We start from the raw sequence: 20,718 nt of genomic DNA, 5'->3' as shown, positions 1-20,718 counted from the left end.
CAGTCACATAAGTAGTAAATTGTAGAGTAGAATTTGAACCCAGATCCTCTGCCTCCAAATCCACAGGTCTCTCCACTGCACCACACTCCCTCACCCAATCTGTTTATTAAATTATGGTTGTGGATGTTCTCACATCCATATAGGATTCTCAGAGTCTGGAGCAATGGTCAGGTATGTTTATGCTTCCTCTTGTGCTCCCAAGGCTAACTGCTCTAAGGCTTTTCATGTGCTCTTGAAGGAGTCCGGACCATCTCCACATATTCTGTTCAATTAGCATCATTATCAAAGCCAAGGGAGGAAGAGGAAGAAGAGGAGAAAGGGGAGGGGAAAGAGAGAGAGAGAGAGAGGGAGAGAGAGAGAGACAGAGAGACAGAGACAGAGACAGAAACGGAGAGACAGAGAGAGAGACGGGGGGGGGGAGAGAGAGAGGGAGAGAGAGAGAAGACGCGAGAGAGATAGAGAGAGAGAGAGAGAGAGAGAGAGAGAGAGAGAGAGAGAGAGAGAGAGAAAGAGACACAGAGTAGAGAGAGAGAGAGAGAGAGAGGAGACAGAGAGAGAAAGAGAAGGAGGAGGAGGAGGAGAGATAGATAGACACAGAGACAGAGAGGAGAGAGAGAGACAGAGAGAGAGAGGGAGGGAGAGAGAGAGAGGAGAGAGGAGAGGAGGACAGAGAGAGATTAGAGGAGAGAAACAGAGAGGACCGAGAGCGAGGAGGAGAGAAGAGAGAGAGCAGAGTAGAGAGAGACGAAGAAGACGAGAGAGTGAGGAGAGAGAGGAGAGAGAGCAGGAGAAGTGGAGAGGAAGCAGGAACGGGAGAGAGGAGGAGAGAGGAGAGAGGAGAGAGAGCGAAGAGAGAGACCAGCGAGAGGAGACAGAGACAGAGAGAGAGACAGAGAAGAGAGAGAGGAGAGATGATACGAGAGAGAGAGAGAGGAAAGAGAATAACAGATCCTTTTATATAGTTTCCAAGAGTCGAGAGTGTTTCCACCAGGAAACCCAGCTGGGCAATGACCCAGTAGTGGGATGAGGGGGGGCAGTATCAGTGGTTGAATAACCCTCGTCATCCCCTCCCCCCCCATAGTAATAATACGATGACTCTGGGCAGCCGAGCCTCACTTCAATCCAGTTCCCACCCAATCCAAGGCACCCCCCGGGATGTAGCTGTCCCTCTTCAGCAGCCAAGCACACACACCACCACCACCACAGACAGTGCTGCCATTTGCACGGTGTCTCCAGCTTGCTGAGGACCTTGACGTGCTTCTGTCCTTTGAATTTCACAACAACCTTTGAGGTGGATTCCACGAGTATTTTGGCACTCATTTTACTAATGAGGAAACTGAGGCTTGACAAGTGGAGTGACTTGCCCAGGGTCACATGGCTAGTAAGAGTACTAGGCAGGTTTTGAACCCAGGGCTCGGTGACTCCAGGCCCAGCACCTCCCCTTGGAGCTACACCCGGCAGCTCATCCTCTGATGGTTCCCTGTGCCTCAGGCTCGTGCTGACAAGGCCTTTTCTCCTTTTTTGGGGGGGGGTGGTGCTGGGCTTTAGACCTAGAGTGAGAGATGCCTCTAGGGAAGGCAGGAAAGGCCCGGGAGAGCTCTTGAATCCTGAGCTTGGGAGAGCGGGGGAAGGGGTCAAGGGAGAGTAGAAGCCCCATTGGGATGATTGGGCCAGGATACTAGAAAGGAAGCCCCATCTCATTGTCTAATGGAGGAGGGAGGACCGTGATGGGGGCTGGCGGGGGGCAGGGCAGTGTCATCGGAGAGCAAGCGCAGACGGCCCTGGAGCTGAGCTGGCATCCCAAATAGAGGGGAGGGGAGGTCCGGAGGCTGCTCGTGTCGAGGCCTCGGGATGGACCTCTGCCCCTTGTAATCAGCATCTGGGCCATCCTCAGGTGTGGCCCACCAGCTAGTGAATTATTGAGCAAATACAGCCACTGCTGAAGTCTGACGAAGGCCTGGAAGGGCTGTGACCATACCAGTGAAGTCATGGGATTCTGGAAGTGCTGAAGTTGACCTGGGTCTGAGTTTGGGCTTGACCACTGGTCAGATGGCCTTGGGAAGGTCACTTCCTTTCTCTGCAAACCAGATAATCCCCAAGATCTCTTCTAGCTCAAAATTCTATGGGCTCCCTCTTCTATCAGTCAACAAAACACCTCACCCCCAACTCTGGAGCCGAAGCAAAATCCCCCAAAACAGATCCTGATGACTTGAGGTTTGTTGGGCCCCACCGTGTCTACTTATTTTCTGAATCTCTGCCTTGCCTTTAACTGGTTTTCAAATGTTTTATTGACACCTTTAATTTCTTGCACTTTTAAAAGTCATTTCCCAAAATATTCCATACCCACTCATAGTCAGCCTCCTCTCCTGATAAAGTAAAGTGTAAAGAAAAGCTGAGGGACCAAGGCTCAGGGCCTGGACCTTTCGGTGTATTCCACATTCCACCCCTATATTCCTCCACTTTTCTACTGGGAGAAGGTAGATGAATTTATATTCTCTGTTCTCCAAGACCAAGTTAGCAATGAATTGGAGCTCAGCTGCCCCCTCGGGTTGTTTTCAAAAATGCTGGTCTTGTCCGCATGCATGAAACTCATTCTTAGAGGAAAATGGTGCAGTTCCTAGTGGATTCAGACATCTAGTGTTGGCCTGATGACTTGGACTGTTCATCCTCCAATGAGATAAAAAAATACACACTTCCTGGGGTTCTGTCTCTTACCTTCAGGACATCTCCCGTGTGAAAACTTAGTTCATCCTCTCCCGAGGCGTTGAAGTCAAACTTGGCAATGGCTTCCATCCTGGGCTGGGGGAAGAGAGACAATTCTGTTATTCTCCCTTTCTGCCTGGGGAGGGGCAGCTGTCCAGCTGGTGGGCTTCGGGGTCCTTGGACCAGTCCATAGAGAGTGCCATCTGACTGCTCCTGTAACTCCAGAGAGGGAAATGCCACCCAGGGAGGGTACCTGTTTCTGTCCTAGGCCCTAGACTCCCCGGGAGGACATTTCCCTGCATTCCAGAGGTTTGCCCAAAGGCGGGCCATTGACCACAAGGGCCCACAGAGGCGAGCCCTCCTCAGCCTCTCCATTTCCCCTTTATCTTTTTTTTCCTTTGGGGGCCCTGCCAAGCCTGCCATCCGCATCTTCTGCCAAACCTGTTTCCTTCTGATAATGACCCAGGGCCAGGCCCCCCCCACCCAGACTTGAAGGGGGAGGGGCTAGCAGCCCAGTGGGGCAGTGAGAGTGTCCTACAAATTTCGTAGAGGTTTTTCCATGGCAACTAGATTACAGCGAGCATTTTTATGGTCTAGAGAATAGAAAGGCATCTTCCTGGAGAGTTGAATGGACAAGCCTCAGTGTTATCAGATTCAGTGAAATTGTCTGGGAAAGTCCACTCCCCTCTTAAGATCTTGGTTCTACCATTTCTAAATAGTGGCTAACAAGAGCTGCCCTCTCTCCACTTCTCCTTCAAGGCCCACTCAGGGGCCACCTCCTACAGGGAGCCTTCCTTCCTGCCTGTGGAGGTGACGGCTCTTTTCCTCTTCTTCAGATTGCCTTCTATTGTGTCATCAGTCTACATACTTTATCCTCCTGGAGAATGGAAACTCTTTGAACATAGGGCTTGTTTCTTCATCATTATCTCTGTTATATTATTATATTATCTCTTTTATAACTGGCATAGTGCTATGCATACAGTAGGCACTTAATAAATGAATTCTATTAAATCCATTGAGGACATTGTCGTGAGCTCATTTACATGAAATACTTTAAGGGAGAAGTGCCTTCTAAACTCTTGGAACTGTTGCCTTCTCCTCCCTCCCTACCCCCACAAGGAGCAGCGAAAGTCTTTTCCTTCCTCACCCCTGCGTGTCTAAGGCTCTCGCCTCTTGGCTAATCTACTGCATTAGCCTTCTAATTAGCCTCCCTGACTCTAGTCCATTCCTCCTCAAGCTGCCACACTGATATTCCTAAAACACAGACTTGTTTTAGGATGGTTTAGGGGAAAGAAAACTGGATTCGGAGAGGACTGTGTGGCCTTGGCCGAGTCACTCCCCGCCATGTGCCTCATCAGTAAGAAGGAAGGGTTGATATAGATCGCCTCTGAGGTCCCTTCCAGCTCGAAAAGCTTCGATCCTGTTACTCCTCTGCTCAAAAAGCTGTTCTGGCTCCCTATCGCTTCTAGGAGAGGATACAAAGCCTCTGCTTGGAGTCTAAAGCCCTCCACAGTCTGGCTCTGATCTGGTTTTCCAAACTGATTTTACATGACTCTCTCTGATAGATGACATCCTCCAGTCACCAAGTTGTTCCCTGTACATGACGAGCCATCTCCTGTCTCTAGGCGTTTGCCTGGGCCATGATCCATACCAGGAATGCCCTCCCTCTCCTCTGCTTCATAGATCCTTCATGTCTCTCCAAGGCCTCACTAAAGTGCTGCCTCCTACACAGAAGGCCTTTATTCATCCCCTTTGTTGTCTGTACCACCCTCCCCATCCCTAAATGACTGTGTGTGTTCATAGATTTTAGAGCTGGAAAGGACTTTAGAGGGCATCTGGTCTAGCTCTCTCACTTTGCAGATGTGGAAACTGAGGCCCCAGACCATGAAGTAGCTTGTGTAAAGTCATCCAGGTAGAAAGGTAGGAGAGCGGGGGATTTGAACCCAGCTCCCCTGACTGTGAAGCTGCTGTCTCCACTACACCACGCCATATCCATGCTGCTCGCCCCCAGGAGAATGAAAGCTCTATTGCCGTGTCCCTGGTGCCAAGCACAGTGCAGGTGAAACTTGATATAGCAAATAGAGAGCTGGGCCCCAGTTCAGGAAGATGTCATGGAGAATCCTGTTTCAGACATTGCCTAGCTGTGTGACTGTTGCTTCACCTTGTTTGCCTCAGTTTCCTCATCTGTAAAATGAGCTGGAGAAGGAAATGAAAAAGCACACCAGTGTCTGTGCCAAGAAAACCCCAAATGGGGTCATGAAGAAGAGTCGGACACGACTGAAACAACAAGACCTTGGGCAAGTCACTTAGCCCTGTTTGCCTCAGTTTCCTCATCTCTGAAGTGGGGCTGATGATAGCTCTGACCTCCCAGGGATGCTGTGAGGACCAGATGGAACAATGTACCTCTGGGCTCTAGAAGCACCAGCTCTCACAGATGCTTAGTAACTGCTTGTTGAATTGGACCTACAGATTTATCTTATTGCGGTGCCAGGCTTAGCCTCTGTGACCCAGGGAGTCCTTGGGCTCTGCGGTAAGGAGACTGGCTGTCAGAAAGACAGGAATCCTCAAAGCCGCAGTTTGGCAACAAAAACATTTCAGCTGCTGCTGGAAATTTGACTGCATCTCAAACGCTCACTGGAGGTTGGCTAACAAACAACTCTCCAGCAGTAACCATTTTCAATCATTAGTAAATCGGGACAGTGGCTCTGAGTGGGAAGGTCTCCCCCACCCCCACTTCTGCACCATCCGTCTGGGCTAGGGAACCCGGACCCAGGGAGACAAGGGAAGGGAAAGCCGGGGGGCCTCCTGGGCTGCAGCAGGGGCATCTGGGAGTACCAGGGGGCCCTGCCCCACAGGCTGGCATGCCTCTGATAGAGACTGGCATGACCAGCCACACTCCTCTCTGTGTGATCTGAGAAGATCGCCATCAGATGCCTTGGCCTCCTGAATCTAATCTAGAGGCTGGTCATGAGTCATGCCTGACATGGGAGGGGCAAATAGACTGATTTCAAGGCCACTCCTCAAATAGGTATTAATCACACGTGGGTTCATACTCCACCCTTTACATCCCTGCCTCTCTGCCACTGTGAGAGGCAGCCTGCCTCGGTGGATAGGGCACTAGACTTGGAGTCAGGAGGACCTGGGTGCCAACCCTACCTCTGACATTATCTGGGTGACCTTGGACAATTACTTTATCTTCCCTGGGACTTGGTTTCCTCTTATGTAAAGTGAGAAGATTGGACCCAACAGCCTTGGAAGGCCCTTCTAGCTCTAATCTATGATCCTCAAAGTTAACTGAGCCTCTGTGGTAAAACTGTCCAGTAGTAACGGTATGGCCCCAGCCCCGCCAGGATGACAGTCATTGTGGCATGTGCAGGGCCCTGTCCTAGGTGCTGGGGAGGCAAAGGTGAATAATCAGTTTGTCTCTCTTTTCAAGGGGCTGACGGTCAGCTTGGGGATAGGGTGGGGATCCTGGTAAGTCTAACAGGGGAAGGCTGAGATGCGGATGTCAGGTAAGGCTTCCTTGAGGGGTGTCCCCTGAGCTGAGTCCAGGAGGATTCTGGGAGGCGGCCACTAGGAGAGAGGGTGTTGCAAATGTGGGGTGAGCAGGGACCCATGTGGGGCCCAGCTGGCTGTCCTATGCTACATGAGGGGGAGGAGATTTGACAAAGCAGGAGAATGGGATGTTTCTGGGTTTCTCTCAGGAGCTGCCTTTTTGCTGTGCATCCTATACAAATGTGAATTTCCATGACCCTGTGTAGCGGACAAAGAGATGTTGAGCACCCAGGTCCCCCGGGGTCATTGACAGAAATATTTAGCCATAGAACTCTAGCTCTAGAACTGAAAGGGATCTCAGAGATCGTTTATGACAATACCCTCCCCTGCAGGTGAGGAAACTGAGGTCCAAAGTGTAAAGTGTCTTACCCCAGGTCTTCTAGGCTTTAAGGAGGAGAGCGGAGATTTGAACTCAGGTCCTCAGTCTCCACATCTGACTTTCACCAAACCACTGCTTGGCTCTGATCATACCACTCTGTTGCTCAAGAAACCTTTGATGGATCCCTGCTGCTGACAGAGGCCATTTGGTGGCACAACAGATAGAGTTTGCGCCCGGAGTCAGGAAGATCTGAGTTCAAATCTGGCCTCAGACACTTCCTAGCTTGGTGACCCTGGGCAAGTCACTTAACCTCAGCTTTCTCATTTGTAAAATAGGGATAATAATAACAGCCATCCCCCAGGTTTGTTGTGAGGATAAAATAAGATGATAATTGTGAAGCACTTAGCCCAATGCCTGCCACATAGCTGGTATTGTCTAGCTTGTTTCAGCTGTGGCTAACTCTTCCTTTGGGTTTTCTTGGCAGAAATATCGGAGTGGTTTGTTATTTCCTTCTGTGGCTCATTTTACAGATGAGGAAACTGAGGCAACCAGGGTGAAGTGACTTGCCCAGGGTCACATAGCTGGGAAGTGTCCAAGGTCATTTCTGAACTCGGGTCTTCCTGATTCCAGGCCCTGCACTCTATCCACTGTACTACCTAGCTGGCAGATAGTAAGTGCAATATAAACGTTAGCTATTATCATTATTAAATAAAGTTTAAACTCCCTAGGCAGGTGATTTTCCCATAACATAACAGAAAGAGCACTATGATTAGAAGCCTGGGACTTGGGCTCAAATCCCAGCTCTTCTACTTCATAGCTGTATGGCCTTAGGTAAGTCACTTCCTCTTCTAGAATCTCAGTTTCTTCATCTGTAAAAATGAAGGAGTCGAATTATATGGCATCTGAGGTCCCTTCTGGCTCTAAATTAAGGAGCCGATATTAAAAAGTTATAGAATCCCCAGAGGGAGTGCTGCCTGAATGCTACTTCTATTAAGGAATATCCATTTATCCCTATGCTTTTGAGTGTTTTAATTAGTTTTTTGGTTGGCTCTTTAGGGTTTTCTAGGTAAACCATCATATCACCCACAAAAGTGATGATTTTGTTTCCTCTTTGCCTGTGTTTATTCCCTAATTTCTTTTTCCTGTCTTATTTAGTTACCTAGTATTTCTAGCATTAAATATTGAGTAGCAATGGTGCTGGTAGTCATTCTTGCTTTCCGTTCGATCTTATTGGAAAGGTTGGTTTGTTTCTTCTTCCAGACCACCTTTTGACTTTGGACTTTATGTTAGGGCTGTGTCCTGCGCACTTCTGGAGGAAATGTCTGGACCGAGCTTGTGTGTTTTGGGGGCCTTATTTTGTTTTCTTGGGGTATTGAGGTTTGTACAGGATATCAGGCACGGTACAAGCTGGAGACTTGTAAGTTTTCAATGTTCCTTAAGTAGTATTATTTTGGGCAAAGTCTGAGCTCCACCTTGCTGGTCTCACCGGGGTTTGGGTCAGAGCAGCACACATGTGGTTTTGACCCTGGTTGAAGTTCCAGTAGACTGATGCTGGACTTAACCATTATAGGCTAGTTGGAGAGCTCTGTCAGAACTAAAGGCTCTCCTTTGGCTGGGATTCCTGACCTGGCTATTACGCTGAATGCTTTAGACCAGTCCTGGGGTCAGTAGACCAGTCCTGGGGTCAGAGCTATCCAGCTACTGTTTGCTTCTGAACTTGCTCCTGGCTCTATACACAGCCCACGACCTGCAGATACTCAGCCACCATTCTTAGGTGCATTCCTCATTCCACTCTGCATTTGTGACTTGGACCTGAGCAGTGAACAACAGAACTGTCTATTGGCACCTGTTCCTACATAATGCTGTCTGGGTCTGGGACCTCTTCTTGCCTTGGTGCGCAGCCAACATCCTCTTTCAGTCCTGAATACATGGTGTTCTCCAGCCTAAATGCCACCCTGGTGTCTACAGACCTCACTGTCTGTCTTCCTATGCTAACCTAGGCTGAAAATATCTCACTGTGATTTTTTTAAAAAAGATTTCACAATCAAGACTTAGTCTAGTGTGTTTTCTTGGTTTTTGTGGAAGAGGTGTGTTGGAATATGAGCTTCTTTATACTCTATCATGTTCATTTTGTACTCTCCTTTCCTCTGTAACTGAAAAATAAGGAACCTGAAATCCAGAAAGGGGAGCCCAAAGTCATGGGGAGGGTGTGTAGCATGAGCTTGGATTAGAACCCAGGGCTTCTGGTGCCAAAGCCAGGGCTCTCTTCACAGCTGCCTTTCTAGGGAAGCTCACCAGGAGCCGGTCAGTTTCTGAAGTCCCCCTGCGGTCCAGGTGCGTGTAATCTTTTAAAGAGTCTTAAAGCTGAGCCATCTCTGGCTCAAAAAAGCCAAGGTAGCCGTTCCCGTTAGGATGGATTCTGTCCAGCAGGGGGCAGCAGGGCACACCAAGCCAGCCTCCAAACCCATCCTTTCCCCACCGAAAGATTTCAACTAATTAAGTCAAGCCCCCTGTGGGGTTGTGATTGGTTCCCCTCTCCCATGAGGGTGGGGGAGGGGTTCAGAGCGACAGTCCCCCGAAGCCCCCCAGCCTACTTTTTATTGGAGAGCCTCTGGGCTCCAAAGGTTTTCTCCTTTGGGTGCCCAGCGTAAAAGGAGGAGCCGGGGACAGTGGGCAGAGAACGGGGTCTGGAGTCAGATACCTGGGTTTGAACCCTGGCTATGCCGCTGGCGACCTGTGTGACCTCGGGCGAATTGCTTCATCTCCCCGGGCCTCAGTTTCCCCATGTGTAATCAATGCCAGCCGTTACTGTCCATCCCAACCCTCTCCTTTGACGGAGGGGGGAGCCCAGGTCGGGGGGCGGTGACCCGCCCAAGGTCACACAGTCAGGCAGTGGTAAAGTAGTCTCGAAGCCCCGACCAACGTTCTTGCCTCGCTTTGAGAAGGCTCCATTTTAAAGCTGATTTTGCGCATTCGGGACATTTTACCTTTCCCCTGTCCATAGCTAACACGTTCATTTTTCCCTTTTAAGCCCCAGGAAGGCATTAATCCCTGGAACGAGCAGCGTGAGAGAGAGCCGGGGCTGGGAGGCGATTCTCCATGCTTTGTCAGGGAACAATCATCCATTAGCCGCAGATCTGGTCACGCCGCGCTAGGAGGGGAGGCAGCCCGGCAGGCCCTTCCTTGTGGCCCATCTATTCCCGTCCCGTGCTCAGGTAGGCTCCCCAAACAGCCATCCATCCCTGCTGCCGGAGCCGCTCTTTCTGAAAGTAGCCAGCAGGGATGTCAGCTGTGACAAGTGACTAACGGGCAGTGAGCTCTTTGGGGAGGGACGGGGAGCTGCTGACAATGGGCAGGAGAAGAGGTGGGGGGCAGGGCAGCCTTTCCTCCCTGCCTGCCAAGCGGACCGATGCGTCTGGCTATCCGCGGTGACTCTGGAGCCCACTAGCAGAGCCCTTTAGACGGGGCTGCCTCTGCGTGTCCCTAAGACACCACAATCTGCTATCTCTGCAGGGACATAGGGGCCTAGAACTGGATCCTTCCAAACTGAGGCCCTCATCGCTGTGGGGACTTCGGGTCACAGGGTAGCAGATACAGGGCTGGAAAGGACCTCAGAAGCCATCCAGCCCAACCCCCACATCTCCTGGAGGAAACGGAGGCCCAGGCTATACGGGGAGTAAATGGCTGAGGCACGATTTGAATCCTGGTCCTGGTACACCAGATCTAGCGTGCTCTCCCCAGGTATGAGGCCCTGTTAGCCCTGCGGTCCCTCCATCCTGGACTGATGCTCTCTCGGCTCTTCCCGCGCATCAGGCCTGGGCACTCTGAGAGCTGGGGACACCGAGGCTGCTGGGGAAAGTTGGGGGGCTGATGCTTGGCTCCTCTGCGTTCCCTATCCTCATTTACGCAGCTCCCTCTCTCCCGGCTCCGCAGGCCCTGCCTGGCTCCCTAGATTGCATTTTTCTCATGAATGCTTTTCCTCTTTTTTAATCATCTCCCTCTTCTTCCTGAGAGGGCTTTTCATGGAGAGTGAAGGAAGAGAAAGGAAGGAAGAGGGAGAGGGTGGGTCTGCTCAGAGGCCCCGAAAGACCGGAGAGGCCTAGGAGCTAGGCTGGGCTTCCTGACCTGGAGTCCGTACCTTGTTTTGAAAAATACTTGGATAAATGTATTTCAGTAGAATTGGTTTTCTTTACATTTTTTATTTTATGCCTTTAACAACTTGGTTCTGAGAAGGGGCCTGTAGGTTTCACTAGACCGACTGTCAAAAGGGACTAAGACCTGCCTGCCGACTTAGTGGAAAGAGTGCTGGTCTGGTGGCAGGCGAGATCTGGGTCTGAATCCCACCTCAGACACCAGTGGCAAGGCACTTCCCCTCTCTGGGGTCCAGTTTCTTCATCTGTGAAATGCGTACAGTGAGGCCCCAGTGGGAGCATGAATGTAAAGCTATTGGTAACTTCCAGAGGCAGTGTGTTATAGTGGGTAGAGAGATGACCTAGACATTAGAAAGACCTGGGTTCTAGTTCTGCCCCTGACATTTACCAGTATGCATAACCCTGGGCAAGTCACTGAACTTCTCAGTGGCCCAGGAAATATCTCGAGGCTAGAATCTGCAGAGCACGTATTGATTCGCGTTGGTAGGGTTTCCTATACTGATGAAATCACAGGTTTGGCTCCTGAGGAAGTGTTCCACAGGTGTCCCCTATGGTGGGCAAGGCCCCAGGGGCCCTCACATCCATCTTGCTCATTTTCAGAGGAAGAAACTGAGGGTTAGAGGTAAAGTGTGTCACACAGGTGGTCAACGTCTATGCTAAAATTTGAACCCAGGACCTCAGACTCCAAACACAACCCCCTTTCTACTCTTCCATACTGTCTCCCTTTGTTTGAAGATAATGTTCAGATTTCTTAACCTGGTACTCAAGGCCCTTGATAATCTGAGTCTGATTTGCTTTTCCAGTCTTCTACTCGTTCCCAGTAAGAGCGCTGGTCTAGTCACTGCTCTCAGAAAATTCCCACCTCTAAACCTTTGCTCACATCTTGGACAGCCTCCTTTCTGCCCTCCACATCCTTCCCAAGCTTCAAGGCCTCTCCTCCGCCTCCTCTCTGGTCACTCTGTCTACCATTACCATAAACTGTCTCTCCTTTCATTCTTTCCCTTCTCAAGAGATACATCGTGCGCACATTTTGGCGACGTTGCGTAAAGTCTCTCCTTACGTACTTGCCGAGGTGCAGAGGCGAGCGACGGGCGAGTCTCCTTTAAGGCGGATTCGCAGTTGGCTGAGCGATCTCTGCCGAAAGGAAGAAAGGGATCGGTGTCTTAGCAAGATGTTCTATGGCTGTCTCCTTGGGTTCTGTCCTTAGCTCTCTTGCGTGTGACAGTTGTGTAAATGGCTTTTGAAGTCACTAAGCAGAGAATGCGCGCTTACCGATGACTCCGATGACTCGGAGGCTGGCGGGGGTAGCTAGCACTCTGGGTGGCAGAAGCAGGCTCCCCGATCAGGCTGGAACAGTGGGCCAAACCTACAAGACGAAACTGAAGAGGGATAAATGTAAACTTCTTTACTCAGGTCCAAAGAATCAACAGCTCAAGTACAGGGTTTATGTGTAAAAGATCCAGACTTTTAGTCTGGATCTACAAATTCAATATGTCTTAGCTGTGTGACCTTGGACGAGTCATTTAATTTTGTGACTCAGTTTCCTGAAAATGAAGAGTTTGGACTTGGCCTCTTCCAGCTCTAAATCTATGATCTCATTAATCAACAATACCAAAAATACAAAAAAAGCTAACATTATTTAGGTTTTTGGAGGACCCTGAAGGGAAGTGCAGGGACGGCAGTTCCCTTGGAGAGGAAGCATATTTTCCTGGAGATGAAGCATCCCTTCCCCTTGAACATTAACACCCTGAAACAAATCTCCATTTGCCCCATGCTAGGTACAGGCTTGAAGAGAAGCCTGAAGCAATATGGACTAATTGCCTTCAAGGATTTTTTTTAAGGCTATTATGTGGGACAGAGATTGAAATTGTTCTAGTTAGAACTGGGACCAGAGAATGGAAACTCTTGGAAGGCAGAGATGAGCCCAGCATAAGGACTCCTGCTTCTATTAAGAAAAACAAGGCTGAACTGAAGGTTGATATGAAGAAGGTTTAACCTAGAATGATTCATCCATCCCTTAAACACCTACTACGTACCAGGCATGGAGGATACAGAGAAAAAGAATGAATCAGCCCCTACTCTCCCAAGAGGCTTAGGAGACAAGTAGAGGTGTCCACAGGAAAAACATTAAATAGATACCAGGTGGTCTGGGGAGGTCATGAGAGCTTGGAGAAAGCTGCTCACAATGGGTTGAACCTTGATGGTTTGATCAACGGCCTGGCCATACAGTTATCTGATGTAAACCTCAGTCCTCATTCTCAACCAAGAACTGAGGCCAGCCTCCCTCCATGCTCTCCCCCAACCCCCAGATCCCTGGCCTGGAGGAGAATTATGGCCAAGTGCTTGAGTCCCTACATGGGCTACCAGGTGCCCCAGAAGCAGGTGGATGGTTCCTTTTAAAATGTAGCTCCATATGCAGAGCTCTCCAGGCCCGACCTCCATAAAATCCAACATGGAATGATAGGGGAAGGGAGAAAAAGAGAGCGGAAAGGACCCATAAATACAGAGGGAACATATTTTTGGGGGGACGCCTGATGGGAATCCTAATTAGGGAGCAAGATGGCACAGGGGAGTTGCTGTTTGCACTGGTTGCCTACTTCTGGGGATCCTCATTGAGGCTCTTCATTGCTTTCTTTAGAGGCGGAGAGAGGGATGGAAAGATCGTGCTGTGTGACCCTGGGAAAGTCACTTCCCTCTTGGAGACTCAGTTTCTTCATTTGTAAAATGCAGTTTTCCTTCATCTTAGTGCTTCCTTCTGAGACCAGCCTAGATCGATCCTTTCTAAATCTTGCTTGTGCATTACCTGTTTGCACGTTGCCTTCCCATTACACAACTCTTAGAGCAGGGACTGGGTTTTTTCCTTTCTTTGTATCCCCAGCACCTAGCCCAGTGCACACAGTAGGTGCGTGATAAGAATTCATTGTCTATGACAATGAGACAGCTGGGTGGTGCAGGGGATAGAGCTCAGAGTCTGGAGTCAGGAAGACCTACATTCAAATCCAGCCTCAGCCACTCACTAGTTGTGTGACCCTGGGCAAGTCACTTAACCTGTCTGCCTCAGTTTCCTCAACTCTTAAATGAGGATTTCATCTACCTCCCAGAGTTGTGAGGATCATATGAGGTCATATTTGTAATGAGCTTAGTCTAGTGCCTGACACACAGTAGGTGCTTAATGAATGCTTGTTCCCCCATCCCCCACTATGCCCTTACAGGTTTTTCTGAAGATCAAGGAGATAGAAAGACTTTTCGAGCCTTAATGTGGGCGGTGTTAATGTCAGCCACTGTCATCATTATTCATGGTGTTTGAATGTCGGCAGCAGAAGGCTACAAGAGACAAGCCCAGATTTCTCCCTTTGACTGATGTTTTTGGGTTCTGACGTTAATAAACCAATGCCACAGTCTCCTAATGAGGCAGGCCTGTGGCATTCACTTTTATCTGATCCAATAACCATGCAGCAGCATGGGACCACAGACGGACCCGGAGGGCGCCTCCAAGACCATGAACTCCAGCTCTTTCTTTTTACAGATTGGGAAACTAAGGCTCACAGACACAGAGCTCGGATAACTTGCCAAAGTCACACAAGAGCTGGTGGCAGAAAGAGAATTCGAACTCTTGTCTTCTGATTTCCAAATCCAGCATTTCTCCACAGCACCAGGCTATGTAATCATAGCTAGCCCTTTTACGATGCTTTAAGGTCTGCAAAGCATTTTTACAAATATTATCTCATTTTGTCTTCATTGCAGCCCTGTGAGATTGGTGCTATTATTATCCCCATTTCACATTTGAGGAAACTGTGGTAGACATGAGTGAAGTGACTTATTCAGGGTCACACAGCTAAGTGTCTGAGGCTGGATTTGAACTCATACCTTCCTGACTCCAGACCCAGTACTCTGTGGACTACAGTGCCCCCTAGCTGCCTAACAGAGCACTTTTCTTGAAAAAGTCCAGTCATGGGGCACTTTTTGTTGTCTAGACCTGAGACACATTCGAATTCCTGGTGTGGAAACTCCTTCCTTTAATCAAGACCAGCAACTCATCTATAACAGATTCTTTTAGAATTTTTTGTTTGATTTTAATTCATATTGACGTATACATATATTTTTAATATCTTCATTTTCCAATGATCTCTCTTCTTCTCCCTCCAGAAAACCATTCATCCCTTATAGCAAAAAATAGAAAAAAGAAAGATGGGAGGGGCAGGATTTCGGGGGAAGGAGATCAGTTCAGCAGAACTAACCCTTCATGCAATATGACAATGTATGGAATGTGCTACACCCATAGACCTCCACCTCTACCAAACAGGGGTGGGGTGCATTTTCTCATTCTTTTCTAGGGCCAGGATTGACCCTTTTAATTATACAGGGTTCAGTTTTGTATAACTTCTTGTCTAAGAGACGGGCGAATGGGAGGAAATGGAGAGGCAGCTTGGTACAGGGAAGAGAGTGGTGGACTTGGAGCCAGAGGACCTGTGTTCCCATTCTGTCTCCAGAAAAATCACTTCAGTTCTCTGAGTCTCAATTTCTTCATCTGTAAAATGGAGATAATACTATTAGGGTTGTGGTAAGGATTAAATGGTGTGTGTGTGTGTGTGTGTGTGTGTCTTTCTTTACAGATGAGGAAACTGAGGCAAACAGGGCTGAGTGACTTGCCCAGGGCCACACAGCTAAGAAGTATCCGGGGCCAGATTTGAACTCAGGAAGAGGAGTCTTCCTGACTCCAGGTTTGGCACTGTGCCACCTACCTGCCATACAGATGTATGTACATATACACATGCAGATATATATGTATACATACACACACACACACACACACACACATATATATATATATATATATAAATTATATACATTTGTGTGTGGCTAGATAGTGTTTTGTATACCTTAAAAGTGCTCTAGAAATGCTAGCTGTTATTTCTCTTATTATTATTATTCCAATTCCTCCTTCTCGTCTTTGCTTTCTGGCTGCCCTGCCTTCCCTGCTGTGCTAACAGCTGCCATCCTCTAAGTAGTCTGGGGTGGTGTCATGGCCAAAGGATGAACTCACCAACCTGACACCAGGAAAGGGCTTGTGAGAAGGGCTCCCTCGCTGGTCTGTGGTGTCATTGCTTAAAGAAATTCAAAACCAACCATCTCCAAACCCTAACGCTTGTAATTAAAATCACATGTAAGAAAGATGAATGTTCAGTCTCAGCTTTTCCAGGCTGGAATCACGGTGATCCACAGGGACAGTGATGAGACCTGTGATTTCATTGGTATGGGGAACACCCAGGTGAGGAAACTCCTTCTACTGGTGCAGGTAGGCACCTTCTCTCATATTTTCATAGGGCCACTCAAGCCATATTGACTATAAAACTATTAAGCTCTTATAGTCTTAAAGAGTTGCCTGGGGGGAGTTAAACTGATCCTCAATTAAGTTAAATTGATCCTCATTGAGAAGTTAAATGACCCTCAACCTCAAAGGGGAAGGAAGAAAGTATAAAAAACAAAAAGACAAATCAGCCCAATGATGGGAAAGACAGGTGGTGGATGGCCCTGGACTCGTCATTTCTCTGGTGCAGGGAAGGCCTGGTGAGGACACTCTCTGCCAATCTAGATCAGCACCCCTTCTTTGACTTAGAGTCTTTGGGAGCTCCCTAGGGCACTGAGAAGCTGACTTGCCCAACTGTATACAGTCAGGAACTCATGACTCCCTGACACCAAGAGCGGCTCTCTCTCCCCTTAGATGGGGGCCTCTGATACAAGGCTAGAAAAGGCGCAGAGTGACGATTGGACAAGGTGTCAGTTACGGCAGAGCTTATGCTTCTGTGTCAACCATAACCTTTGTGGAAGTCAGTCCACCTTGTTTCATTCTAGTCCTTCCTGACCTGTTGAAGAGACTGAGGTTGGTGTGTATTTCTAGGGAGGTGTGACTCTGCCTCCAATGCTCATCCTTGTCCAGGGGTGACCCTGGACTCTCTGGGGTTCTGTCATTGGAGTGTGAGTTCTGGCAGAGATGCAAAAGGCATTGAGGGCAGGCCCAGGGAGCCCATTCCCCAGGGCTGGAGGGGGACGGATGAGTCTTTTAGCCAGACCTGATCCTAAGTCCTAGCGAGGGCATAGGAGGAGACAGGACCCAGAGAGCTTTAAAATCCTGAAGGATCATGAATTAGCTGGGTCCCTCCCTCCCCTGATATTTTTCTCTAATGGCCTCTCTCAGGAAGGTAGAGGGTCTTTATTTAAGTTAATAGGCAATTACTCTTCAGAACAGAATTACATGTAGACGACAATGACTGCATTCGCAGCTGGGGATGGTGGATAAGGTGCTGGAGGTGGCAGCCTGGTTGAAATCCTGCCTTGGAAATTTCTAGCTGTGTAACTTTGGGAGATACACTGTCTTAAGCAACAACCTAAGTTCTATGGGGGAGGGGAAGAAGGGGAAGTGATGGGCTTGGGTGGGTCTCCTGGTCATTGATCTCTAGCTTGAAGGGACCTGGGAGGCCATTTAGTCTGACCCTCTCGTTTTACAGATGAGAAAACTGAGGTCCATCAAGTAGAAGCTATTTGTATAAAATCAAATATAGGATCATAGACCTAGACCTGTGAAGGGTGCCAGGGGTCATTTAATCTGACTCCCTAATTTTACAGATGGGGAAACTGAGTCCCAGAGAATGGAAGAGATTTCCCTAAGATTGCACAGACAATAAGTTTGAGAGGTGATATTTGACCTCGGGTCTCCCTAACCCAAAGTCCATTACTTTCTCCCAATGGCGAAGAATTGTCATCTATGCGTAATTTTGTTGCAGAGAATAATTGCCTATTCGCTTAAATAAATAATAAGCCAGCATCAGGGTCAGGATTCAAATCTGAATCCTCCTACTCTCCATGCTTCTTCCACTAGACTGTGATGTTTCAGAGAGAAGTCTTTGGCAGAACCGGGGCGTCCTGAAATATTGGGTTCACTGGTGGCTGTTACTTGCTTCTGCACATGGACCACATGTGGCTAGTGTTACATATGCTCAGGTAGTTCTTTTCTTCCCTTGCAGTGACAAGACAAATGGCGATTGGCGTCCATATGAGGGAATGTTTTAGATAAAAGATGAATACTACAATTCGACAAACATTTATTAGGCACTCGGTGTATGTATAGCACTGTGCCCAGTGTTGGAGGTCAGATGCAGAACTAGGATGGAGCAATGCATAATTTTCCCAGGACGCCAAATTTCGAGGGTGTTTACAGGACTTTAATTCCTTCAGAAGTATAACAGGATAGAACATAAACTTGAAAGTAGGATTGTTTCATTTTTGACTTTGTATCTCCAGTGACAAGCATGGTACCTTTTGATTGAATATTAATTGGGTGAATTATTTTTGAATGCTTGACTGAAACAACCAAGCACCTTAGCCCCTAGCAAGGAACAATAATTAGTTAAAATAAGAAGTTACCAGATAAAGGGTGGGACAATTTCTGTCCCCACCCCCTCACAATTTCCCGCCTTCCCTATAGTGAGGCCCTCAGTATCAGCTCTGGACTAAGGTTCCTAGGTTTTTGCCTCCCACCAATCTGGAGGTGTTCTACCTGACCTCTTCACCTTAAGGATGCTTTGTGCAAAATATCTAGTTATTTCTTCTCTGTAAACAAAACATACCTGCCCGCAGGGTGTTCATGTTCTATTGGCAGTGGTGGTGGTGGTGGTGGGGGAATATACACAGAGATCTAGAGCCAGAAAGGACCTTTATCAGGGGCTCCACTCAAACCCCCTTGGGTACATTGATAAGTAAAACCAGGTAATTTGAAAGGGAGAGAGCAGTAACAATTGGGAACTCATTAGAGGCCATCGTGATTTTACATTAAGAAGAGGGAAAGCACAGACATTCCCCAGCTCAAGACCCTTATTGGCTCCCTGTTACTCCAGGATAAACCCAAACCCTTCTTTGCTCCCCAAAGCCCTTCACACCTGGCTCTGGTTTATCCTTCCAGCCTTATCATCCAATGCTCTCTTTCCTGTGCCCGATGGCTCAGCCAGACTGGAATGCTCTCGCTCCTCACCTTTGACTCTTAGGATCCCCATTTCCCTTTAAAGTTCAGCTCAGGTGTGACCTCCTACAAGAGACCTCTCCTGCTGCCCCAGGCTCTGGTGCTCCACTGCTCCCCAAATCAATTTGGTTTTATTTTGTATATAATGACTTATCTGTGCATGTTGCCTGCCCCCTTCCCCTCCTCCACAGCAGAATGGAAGCTCCTTGAGGGTAGTGTCTTTTTCCTCTGTATCCCTGGAACCTAGCCCCGTGTCTGGCACAGTAGGCGCTTTACAAATGCAGAGGAAGGTGGCAGGCTTGGGAGATGGATGTTCACCATTTCTTTTATGCTTCAGGCTAGCATGGTAATCTTTAAGAGAAAGAATAGATTATCGGTTGGAATGGCCGTATGCCATGAGTAGTAATTCATGAAGGAGCAAATGGAATCTCTGTTGGGCTTATAAAATGCTCGTGGGCATTTGTATGCGGGGCCTGAAAACAATTTTCTAATAAGAAATCTCAGAGGGTGACAAATGAGATTTTACCTGGTGTGCTTTGAGTTACTTAAAAAAGCCCCAAAGCCAAGCCCAGGTAAGCAGAGACCATGTTAGTATTCTGCATTTAAATGGAGACGCTAAAGATGAAGTACAGCAGGGTCATAAATAACCGAGAAGAGAACCATCAAATGTTACTTCTCCCTCCATAATAGCCAACATAATCAACTGCTTTATCAGCCTGCATCTGCCTCCTCGATTCATGGAATGTCACTGTCTCCTGCTCTGGCATTGGCTTCACGAAGGCCTGGAATGAGTGGCAAGGAAGCCAATTGATGTATCACCAAGCATTTATTAAGTGCCTGCTGTGTGCGGACCTTTGCTAGGTGCTCAGTCTTTTACAGTTGTGTCTGATTCTCTGTGACCCCACTGGGGGTTTTCTTGGTAAAGATACTGGAGTGGTTATTTCCTTCTCCAGCTCATTTTACAGATGAGGAAACTGCGACAAACAGGGCTAAGTGACTTGCCCAGGGTCACACAGCTACTAAGTGTCTGAGGCAGGATCTGAATTCAGGAAGATGAGTTGTCCTGACTCCAGGTCCTGGTACCCTATCCACGGCTCCACCTAGCCACCCAGGTGGTGAGGACACAAAGACATAATGAAATGACGACGGTGCCTGCCCTTGAAAACAGCTTACATTTGACCAAGGGAGAAAACATCAACCAACAACGATTCTTTAAGCACCTGCTGTATGCTAAGTCAGGAGAGAGAGAATCCCTGCCTTCGGGGATCTTACATTCTAGTGAGAGAGACCACGTGCACCTGTGTGTGTGTGTGAGTGTGTAGGGCCACGGGAGAGGGGGTGGACCCGTTTCTTCCAGGAGCAAAGGCCAGGTTGATCCAGTTATGGTCCCAGGGCTGGAGGAGGGGAGGGGATGCATCAGGTGACCAGCAGGTTGGCGAGGCTGCCCAGAAGATGACCAGGGCCTGGGGAATGAGGTGAAGCACAGCTGGGGCCTGCCTGAAATGGAGAAGCAGCTGAGACAGTCACCAATCAGGTGACTGGGGAGGGAGCAGAGCAGCTGTTCTAGAAATGAAGACATTAACCACTGCCCCCCACCCCGCCCCCCGGCAGCCTTGAGGTCTTAGTGGCAAGGAGGTCCTGAGGGTGTCCAGAAAGTGACCTGAAGTAGGGAGACCTCAGGGGTCATTTTACATGAGGAAACTGAGGCCAGGGAGCAGAAGTGACTTTCCTAGGGCCACACTTGTTTGAGGCAGGATTGGAACCCAGATCCTCAGAGTCTCAAATTAGTGCTTTTGAGGTTGGGGATGGGTGGGTATTGATGCTTCGAACAGCCTCTCCTCTCCTGAATGGACATAAATCTCCATGGACTTCCCTTCCCGTCATTTCCTCCATCCCCTTTCTCTTTCCTTCCCTCCCCCTGCCCCCTCTGTAAAGCATCCCCTGAAGAGCCCGGTTTGCTGGGGATGGGCTGGGGA

The 20,718-nt window shown here is 48.7% G+C and overlaps 1 protein-coding gene across 1 annotated transcript in view; it reads right to left on the bottom strand.

Moving 5' to 3' along the window:
* The window catches only part of GRAP2 (GRB2 related adaptor protein 2), a 90,260-nt gene that overhangs the window by 26,195 nt on the left and 43,347 nt on the right, over nt 1-20,718 (bottom strand). The window contains exons 2-4 of the mRNA XM_036761033.1: nt 12,001-12,107; nt 11,793-11,862; nt 2,716-2,799 (exon numbers count right to left, since the gene is read on the bottom strand). Coding sequence (XP_036616928.1) covers nt 2,716-2,793 — 78 coding nt within the window. The 5' untranslated portion in view covers nt 2,794-2,799; nt 11,793-11,862; nt 12,001-12,107. The remainder of the gene's footprint in view (nt 1-2,715; nt 2,800-11,792; nt 11,863-12,000; nt 12,108-20,718) is intronic.

Source organism: Trichosurus vulpecula, chromosome 5 (assembly GCF_011100635.1).
Source record: "Trichosurus vulpecula isolate mTriVul1 chromosome 5, mTriVul1.pri, whole genome shotgun sequence".
In the NCBI taxonomy this organism is placed as follows: domain Eukaryota; kingdom Metazoa; phylum Chordata; class Mammalia; order Diprotodontia; family Phalangeridae; genus Trichosurus; species Trichosurus vulpecula.
The sequence above is the reverse complement of the archived record's forward strand: the minus strand, read 5'-3'. Positions and strand labels throughout refer to the sequence as shown.